Here is a 9,948-nt window from a genome sequence, read left to right as displayed (position 1 = left end):
ACAGCTTGCTCAGGAAGGACAGGAAGGCAGAAAAGGGAGGAGGTGTTCCCTTATATATTAAAAATGTACACACTTGGACTGAGGTTGAGATGGAAATAGGAGACAGACTGGTTGAAAGTCTCTGGGTAAAGATAAAAGGGGTAAAAAACAAAGGTGATGTGATGGTAGGGGTCTACTGCAGACCACCAAACCAGGAAGAAGAGGTGGGTGAGGCTTTTTTCAAACAACTAACAAAATCATTCAAATCACAGGGCTTGGTGGTGACGGTAGACTTCAACTCCCCAGACCTCTATTGGGAAAATAACACAGCAGGGCACAGATTATCCAACAAGTTCTTGGAATGTATTGGAGACCATCTTTTATTTCAGAAGGTGAAGAAAGCTACTAGGGGGAAGGCTGTTCTAGATATGACAATTAGGTAAGAACTGGTTGAGAATTTGAAAGTGGAAGGTAACTTGGATGAAAGTGATCATGAAATGGTAGAGTTCATGATTCTAAGGAATGGTAGGAGGGAGAACAGCACAGTAAAGACAATGGATTTCAAGAAGGCAGACTTTAGCAAACTCGGTGAGTTGATAGGTAAGATCCCATGGGAAGCAAGTCTAAGGGGAAAAACAACTGAAGACATTTGGCAGTTTTTCAAAGAGACATTATTAAGGGAACAAGAGCAAACTAAGCCACTGCGTAGGAAAGATAGGAAGTATGGTAAGAGACCACCCTGGCTTAACCAGGAGATCTTCAATGATCTAGAAATCAAAAAGGAGTCCTACAAAAAGTGGAAACTTGGTCAAATTACAAAGGATGAATATAAACAAATAACACAAGTATGTAGGGACAAAATTAGAAAGGACAAGGCACAAAATCAGATCAAACTAGCTAGATTCATAAAGGGTAACAAGAAAACATTCTACAAATACATTAGAAGCAAGATGAAGACTAAGGACAGAAAGAAAAGGAGTACTTGTGGCACCTTAGAGACTAACCAATTTATTTGAACATGAGCTTTCGTGAGCTACAGCTCACTTCATCGGATGCATCACGAAAGCTCATGCTCAAATAAATTGGTTAGTCTCTAAGGTGCCACAAGTACTCCTTTTCTTTTTGCGAATACAGACTAACACGGCTGTTACTCTGAAACTAAGGACAGAGTAGGCCTGTTACTCAATGTGGGAGGAAAAACAATAACAAAAAATGTGGAAATGTCAGAGATTCTTAATGACTTCTTTGTTTCTGTTTTCACCAGGAAGGTTGGTGGCGTTTGGACGTGTAACATAGTGAACGACTATGAAAATGAGGTAAGATCAGAAGAGGCTAAAATAGGGAAAGAACAAATTAAAAATTACTAAGACAAATTAGAAATCTTCAAGTCACCAGGGCCTGATTAAATGCATTCTAGAATACTCGAGGAGATATCTGAGCCATTAGCAATTATCTTTGAAAAGTCATGAAAGATGGGAGACATTCCAGAAGACTGGAAAGGGCAAATACAGTGCCCATCTATAAAAAGGGGAATAAGGACAACCCAGGAAATTACAGACCAGTCATCTTAACTTGTGTACCCCGAAAGAAAATGGAGCAAATAATTAAGCAATCAATTTGCAAACATCTAGAATATAATAAGGTGATAAATAACAGTCAGCATGGATTAATCAAAAACAAATCCACCTGATAGCTTTCTCTGACAAAGTAACAAGCCTTGTGGATGGGGGAAAGCAATAGATGTGGTATATGTTGATTTTAGTAAAGCTTTTGATACTGTCTCACATGACCTTCTCATAAACAAACTAGGGAAATGCTACCTAGATCAATCTACTATAAGATGGGTGCAAAACTGGTTGGAGAACCATTCCAAGAGAGTATTTACCAGTGGTTCACAGTCATGCTGGAAGGGCATAAGGAGTGGGACCCTGCAGGGATCGGTTCTGTGTCCAGATCTGTTCAATATCTTCATCAATGATTTAGATAATGGCATACAGAGTACAGTTATAAGTTTTCAAATGAAACCAAACTGGGAGGAGTTGCAAATGCTTTGGATGATAGGATTAAAATTCAAAATAATCTGGACAAACTGGAGAAATGGTCTGAAGTAAATAGGATGAAATTCAATAAGGACAAATGCAAAATACTCCATTTAGGAAGGAACAATCAGTTGCACACATACAAAATGGGAAATGACTGCTTAGGAAGGAGTACTGCAGAAAGGGATTTCGGGGTCATAGTGGACCACAAGCTAAATATGAGACAACAGTGTAACGCTGTTGCAAAAAAAGCAAACATCCTTCTGGGATTTATTAGCAGGAGTGTTGTATGCAAGACAGGAGAAGAAATTCTTCCGCTCTATTCTGCGGCTGATTAGGCCTCAACTGGAGTATTGTATCCAGTTCTCGGCAATACATTCCAGGAAGGATGTGGACAAGTTGGAGAGAGTCCAGAGAAGAGCGACAAAAATGCCTGGCTGTGGGCAAGGAGCAGGGGCTGACCCCAAGAGGAGGTGGTTCCCAGCTGGCTGGAGGGTTCATGGCTGTTCCTGCTCCAAGCGGCCGCACCTCATGATCCGTGGCTTTTCGGCCCCCTGGAGTATCGGCCCTGCTGCCACACGGACCGGGGCTGGGTGGTGCCACTCTGTTTCCACCTGGACAATGCTGTGATCTGGACCAGCATAGGTAAGAGCCGGGCTGAGCACGAGTGCATCCCTCTGCCCAGCACTGGTGGCCCCTGCATCCTTCCTTCGTTCCCAGGCTGGGGGTGACTGTGAGGTGCACCAGGTTACTGCGGGGTGCCTGGTGCAGGGCTTCCAGGTGATGACAGGGTTGTTGCCAGGTGTCCGGTTTTTGACCAGAATGTCCAGTCAAAAAGGGAAATTGTCAGCATCTGGGTAGGGGGAGGGGCCTCAGAGGTAGAGGGGGGAGGGGACGGAGCCTCAGGGGAAGGGGCGGCACAGGGCGGTTTGGATTTCAGGGATTAGAAAGTTGCCAACCCCAGGCGATGGGCTCCAGGCACACAGCGGGCTGCTGAGGGGCAGGGTGTTGGCGGGGACCGGCTGTGGCACCTGCCTGGTCCCGTCGCCCCCTCGCTGGCCCCGGTCCCCGCTGAGGCGAGGGGCCGCGCACGCCTTGCGGTGCCCCTCCCCTGAGGGATGCGAGGCAGCCTGGGGAAGCCAGGCTGCGGGCTCAGCCCCTGGCCTGATTTCCCATTTGATCCGTCTGAGGGGACGACGGCTTGCCGGCCTGGTGGGCGAGGCGGGAGGGAGCACTATGAACCTGCATGTTGCCGGCACCCAGTGCCCAGAGGCAAAACAAGAGCAGGGATTCGTTGCCCGGTGTGTGTCACCCAGTAAACACAATGGGGTGGAGAAGCAGAAAAGTTTATTTCAAATTCCAAAGAAAGGTACAGGGAGAGAAATCTCAAATCCTGCACCCCAGAGCAGGTCATTACACACACTTTTATATTCCTTAATGCTACTGCACTACACATCAGCCAATCAAAGCTTTGCACAAATACTCTGCCTTCCTTATATGGGTAACAACAATGTTTATTTCCTGCAACCTCTAACAAGCATTCGTAGCAACTTAAACAACCAGCACATCCTGTCTGGCCTTGTAACTGTCTCTCCTGTTATCTTTAACTTGGCGTCAGCAAACCTTACACTATAAGGCATTATCTATGGCTGCAACATTGTTTTAAGAGCAAAAGATCTTACTCAAACCAGCCAGGCCTGAGTTCTATTAAGGGGGGTTGAAAAGAAGCCCTTAGGCCTTCAGCAGGGAGACCTCCTCGACCCTTATGGACTTCCATCCCCTCGACTTAACTAGTGGCCATGCCCTGGGGTCTCCAACAAGCATATATTTATAGTGAGGGGGGGGCCCAATGTAAAGGTTCGGCCACCCCCCAAGTAGGTTGAGTCACACCCCCCCCACCGGGCAGGTCCCGCCCTTACCCCGTTACTCCTGCCTCTCTCCATGGGGTGCAGAATGCAGTTCACCTGGTCTCCGAGGTCACTTGACTGGCTCAGGTCCAGCCAGCTGCCGCACAGAGAGGGGGCTGGCAGCACCACTGTGACCGAGACTGGGGCTGATTCTGAGTCAGCAGGAAACCCACACTCAGGAGTGGGGCAGCCCCGACCCAACCCCTAGCTCATGGAGGTTGGGTGCTTTCCAGTCGTGGCTTCCAAGGCTGCCCCCTGGCTATGGACACCTGGCATTAGCCACCCTGTGACCATGGTTAAATTCCACACACACACACACTGCCAGGTCCCTGTGCAAGGCCTGAACAAACACCAGGGTGAACCCACAGTGGGCCCAGCGCTGCAAGCCTCTGGTAGGCACGGAATTTGTCCTCCAAATGTGGCCCTATTCTCCTGGCTGGAGCTGCCCCCCAAATATTGAAGTCAAACTATGCCTATACAGGGGGGCCCTTCTTCCTACCCAAAGAGGAAGTGGTAGCCGCTGCGCTTTTGTAGTGTTGCTGCTTATGTTCCACCCCAGAGCTGGCTGCATGTCTGCAATGCGTGAGTGGGTCTCTGTAGAATGAGGTTTGGGGGATTCTACTGGATAAAAGAGGCCATGTACACGTAAGATGTCATTACCCATCTCTTTCCCAAACCAGTGTTCAGTTGTCTTCATAGTCAACTCCAAGCAGAGCCCTAACACGCAGGGTGAAGTCCTGCACACTGTGTGTGCACTTTTGCACCTGCCCAATTTAGGTATGTAAATCCCTGGTACACACGTCGGTTGCGGGGATTTGCACACTATTTTGTGGACACGTGCAATATGGACGACACGTGCATGCACTCTGCTGAGGGTTTGGCCCACACTTTTTCACGTAGATGTCGATATGAACACCAGCCCAGCTGGAGAGACCTGGGTTAATCTACATTCACCATTTGCTGTGACCCTCTAGGCCCCAAAGCAAATGTGCCGCGATAATGACCCAAGTCTCTCAACTGCCACCGAGTAAAGTCACCAGGGTGTGTGTCATTAGGAGGTATAAATACTCTCCCCCAGTTGATCTCAGCTGAGTGCAGAGTCCTGCAGTTTGTGTGTGACTTCAGCATGTGCTGAGAGGGAAGAAGACGCAGCCAGGGTTCAGGTGAGCTGGGGCAGTTTATATTAAAGCTAATCAAGGAACTTTCTAAATAGGAGATTTTTAAAAGAAATGGAAAGCTTTGGGCCAAATCTGCTGTCAGTCAAACTGGTGTAAAACTGGAATGATTCTGGATTTAGGCCCGCATAAGTGAGAGTAGAGTGAGGTTGGTCATTTAGAAGGGAACTATTTAATTCCATCAAAAACCAAACAACCAAAAAAAGTACAGGAAGAAACAAGTGAGTATTCCAAAATATCAGGGATGTTCAGGTTACACACAGAGCCATAGTTCTCTCCCCTGGTACAATTGCACTGTGAGAGACTCTTTATTCTGTAATTCTGTTATCATGACAGGTTTCAGAGTAGCAGCTGTGTTAGTCTGTATTCACAAAAAGAACAGGAGTACTTGTGGCACCTTAGAGACGAACCAATTCATTTGAGCATAAGCTTTCGTGAGCTGCAGCTCACTTCATCGGATGCATAAAGTGGAAAATACAGTGAGGAGATTTATATACACACAGACCATGAAAAAATAGGTGTTTATCATGCACTGTCTAAGGAGAGTGATCACTTAAGATGAGCTATTACCAGCAGGAGAGTGTGGGGGGGGGAGAGAAAACCTTTTGTAGTGATTATCAAAATGTGCATCTTTTAGCAGCAAAGTACACCAGGTAGGATACTTGTAATCAAGTGGGGTTCATAAGTCGTTACTTGTAATGACATTCTAAAAACTCTAAATGATTTTGCACAGAAAAATATCAGGGTTTGTATGATTAGTGTTATTGCAACATGACTGATGAACTCAACAAAAGGTCAGTCCACTTCTTCCAGAACTGAGACTGCCCCTACTATGTATGTAGTTTACAGGGTCTGCTCATTCCATGAGTTAGGTTTTATTGAAAGGAAAGACATTGAGAATTGCAAATGATGCCACAACAACACAACCTGTCAGGTTCCAACGGCCAGGATGGAGTCTGGTCTGCTGCTGGCCATGGCCTTCGACAGGTACGTGGCCATCTGCAACCCCCTGAGATACGCCACCATCCTGACCAATTCAATGATAGCGAAGATCGGGTTGGCGGCTTTGGTCTGGGCTGTTCTGTTCATGGTCCCTCTGCCCTTCCTCGTCAGGAGGCTGCCATTCTGCCAGTCCCATGTCATCTCCCATTGCTGCTGCAATCACATGGCTGTGGCAAAGCTGGCTTGTGCCAGCACTATGATCAATAACATCTATGGGATCATCGTAGCTCTCTTCATTGTGGGGCTGGATTTGCTGTTCATCGTCCTGTCATACATCAAGATCCTAAGGACTGTCTTAAGCCTGGCATCCCAGGAAGAGCAGCTCAAGGCTTTCGGTACCTGTGTTTCCCACCTTTGCGCCATCTTAGTGGTCTATGTACCAGGGGTTCTCTCTTCAGTAACTCACAGGTTCAGCCACCAAATCGCCCCGTACGTACATGTCCTGATGGGCACTTTCTACCTCCTCTTTCCTCCCATGATGAACCTCATCATGTACGGTGTGAAAACCAAACAGATTCGTGACCGGGTGCTTCTCCTGTTCCGAAGGAAAAGCTTCTAGCCTGCACCTTGTGTGGAGTCTAGTGCTGGGAAATGCATCAGCAAGTGCCCCACCCCCCTAATGCACAGGGATCATTAGTGCTGATGTATCTTTCTGCAGAATCTTGCATCTTGAACAATTTTAAAGCTCTTCACAAACCATGGCGTGAAAGGTCTGTACATGCTGGTGTGGGAACGATGTCACCTTTGCATGGGGTGCAGCATATAGTCCCCGTGCTCTGCCTGAGGTGGTCACCATAGAAGTTACACCTGGCTGTGCTCCTGCCTCATTTGTCCATCACTAGCAAGAGGGCCAGGCCTGCTCACTCCTTGCCTGTAGGGAGGTTAAGTGTCTTACCTAACCTCACCCAGCAGCCCAATGACCCAACTAGGAAATGATCCTAGGTTTCTGGTATCCCAGTGCAGTGCTCTATCCACTAAGCCCTGCTGTCTCCACGACAATGATATTTTTTCAATTTTAATAAGCTGATTTCCTGGCTTGTAATGCATGTGACATGGGGTTTCTCTCATAGCCAGTTCCCTACCCTATTATCTTTCAGTCTAACTGAGAAGTCTTGAACTTCAATACAGTTCAGCACCTGAGTTTTGGCTGAAATAAGGCCCAGCCCAATTCTTATGAAATCAGTGACCTGAAGAAGAACTCTTCAAACACAGCTCAGATCTCATATTACTTTTGGCCCTGTACACCCAGCTTTCTCATCCAGGGGTGGCCAACCTGCACCTGAGAAGGAGCCAGAATTGACCAGCGCCCATTGCCAAAGAGCCACAGTAACACGTCAGCAGCCCCCCGTCAGCTCCCCCACCTGCCTGCCAGCAGCCCTGCTGATCAGCACCGCCCCCTTCTTCCCCAGCCTCCTGCGGCGTGCAGGAGACTCTAGGCGGGAAGGGGTGGAGTGAGGGCACGGCAGGCTCAGGGGACCTGGCAACAGCCCTGTCACCACCTGGCAGCCCTGCCGCAGACACCCCCCAGGAACCGGGTGCACCCCACAGTCACCCCCTGCCCGAGAATCAAGGAAAGGACACAGGGGCCACCAGTGCTGGGCAGAGGGACTGGGCCCAGCTGTTACCTATGTTGGTCCAGATCATGGCATTGTCCAGGTGGAAGCAGAGTGACACAGTCCAGCCCCGGTACCTGGGGGGCAGCAGGGCTGTTACTCCAGGGGGCCCAACAGCCATGGATCATGGGGTGTGGCTCGCAGCAGGAACAGCCATGAATCCTCCACTCACCTGGGAACCACCTCGTCTCGGGGCCGGCCCCTTCTCCTCGCCCACCCCCAGCAGCTGCGCTTTGCCCTCTGCCACCCACCAGAGATCCTGGGCTCCTCCGGACCTGGGTGGGGGCCATAGCCAGACACCACCCCACCAGCATGGGGGCTGGGGCCGGCGCCTGGCACAGGACTCCTCATCGCTGTCCACTTCCCAGTTGTACATGGCGGTGCTGGGTGCCTTGCAACTGGGAGGGGCCTGCCCAGCTTGCGGGCTCTGACTCGAGCTGTTTGTGGGGGGTGGCTAAACCTTTAAATTGTTCCCCCCATTAGTAGCCTATGCAGTTTGGGCGCCAGCACCCCCCATATTCCTTGAAACTCGACTCATGCCCCCCTGGCGCTGTGGGGAAAGGGCCTCAGGCAGGGGTGAGGAGCCACGGCGGAGCTATGTCATGGAGGCTGAGGGACCATTTCTCTTTATGCTTCCCCAGAGACTGCCATTTTCCAGGGAAAATGGGCCACAGGATCTCTGCAGTGATGTCTATGGGAGGTTATTCAAACTATCTGGAATTGTTGATAAATTGTATTGTTTGACCATGCTTTGATTCATTATTTTCTTATGAAATATACTCAAGATCCCAAATAACCAGTGTCAGTCAGGTTTATTAATATGGAGCAGGAAAAAGATTTGATACGATACCAGTCTCTAAAGAGCCGTCCAGTATGCTCCCCCCAGGTACAAATTTCAGCTGCTATTATTTATATGATTTTACAAGTTACACATGTTGACAAGTTTCCTATCTGCTTGTGCCAATGCTTAGTTAAGTAAATGCAAGGTATTTGGGGATACTAAGGATAAGTGAATGAACAGGATCATGGTATAGGCCGTTTCAGCAATATCACTGTTAAGACCATAAGAACGGCCATAGTGGGTCAGACCAAAGGTCCATCTAGCCCAGTATCCTGTCTGCCGACAGTGGCCAAAGCCAGGTGCCTCAGAGGGAATGAACAGAACAGGGAATCATCAAGTGGTTGTCGCCCATTCCCAGCTTCTGGCAAACAGAGGCTAGGGACACCATCCCTGCCCATCCTGGCTAATAGCCACTGATGGACCTGTCCTCTATGAACTTAACTAGTTTTTTTTTTAACTTATCTAGTTCTTTTGTTACAATATTTGTGGTTAATGTTACTGGTAATTAATGCATGCTACTCATATATATACGGTGCAGATAATACATATTATGAACGTGATGTATATCTATATGCTATCCTGCATATATTAGTCAACAGGAACAAGGGTGATAACAAAGTAGAGCAAGACTTTTTCATGAGTATTTTATACACACACACACACAGACAATACTCTGTTTCATTGATTTATTGTCAGTATCAGAAAGTGAACTTTAAATACTTTGTGCCTGAGATCGCTCTGGTTAGGATTTGGGGGGGTTCGAAGTGCACTTTGAGGCAGAGCCACCCTTCCTTGTCCCCCCTTTCTCATCCTGGTGCATTGTGCTGCAGTGTGGTAGGGTTAAACCACTGGGGACAGACTCTCAAATGTTCAGACACCACAACTAAGGCCAGATTTCCAAAAAAAAAAAAAAAAAAAAAGGTTGACACCCAGCAGCGTCCCTGGTGGCACGTTTGGGACAGAAGAGCCCAGCAGTCAGCACTTCTTCTGGGGCCTAAATGTCCCCGGGTGTGTTGCTCCATCTCAGAGCTGACTGAACTTCAGCGGCAGATACAGCATTTGTTCCTGCAGCATGGACGTCCTTGGCTGTGGCTGGGTGTGTCAGTAATAAAGCCAGATTCCAGCAAAGCTAGAGAAGGTGCAAGGAGCCCTCACACTCCTCTTCACACTCCACAAACAGGGCCGATGGAGGACAAGGTGAAGGCCAAGATCACCTTCCGGCCAGCAGCGCTAAGCTTGTGTAGGGGACAGTATATGGCTCCCTAGGAGTCAGAGGTGGAGTTCCCATCCCAGCGTACACAAAGCCCCCAAAACCATGCTGTCTAAGTTACTCAGAAAACCTCTCCTGCTTCCTCTGCTTCCTGATTGCTCAGCAGCCCCCTCCTGCTCAGC

General features: G+C 48.5%; 1 protein-coding gene across 1 annotated transcript; it reads left to right on the top strand.

The window, feature by feature from the left end:
* The first annotated feature begins 6,049 nt into the window (after positions 1–6,049).
* Positions 6,050–6,661, top strand: LOC140898358 (olfactory receptor 52K1-like). The gene has a single exon (XM_073312117.2). It carries the CDS (start codon positions 6,050–6,052, stop codon positions 6,659–6,661), a length of 612 nt encoding a protein of 203 aa, XP_073168218.1.
* The last annotated feature ends 3,287 nt before the right edge of the window (positions 6,662–9,948 follow it).

The sequence above is a fragment of the Lepidochelys kempii genome, chromosome 1 (assembly GCF_965140285.1).
Source record: "Lepidochelys kempii isolate rLepKem1 chromosome 1, rLepKem1.hap1, whole genome shotgun sequence".
In the NCBI taxonomy this organism is placed as follows: domain Eukaryota; kingdom Metazoa; phylum Chordata; order Testudines; family Cheloniidae; genus Lepidochelys; species Lepidochelys kempii.
Note: the sequence above shows the minus strand (reverse complement) of the source record. Positions and strands in the feature narration are given on the sequence as shown.

Coding starts and splice junctions, on each gene's coding strand:
- LOC140898358 (XM_073312117.2), top strand. CDS start 6,050: ATGGAGTCTGGTCTGCTGCTGGCCATGGCCTTCGACAGGTACGTGGCC.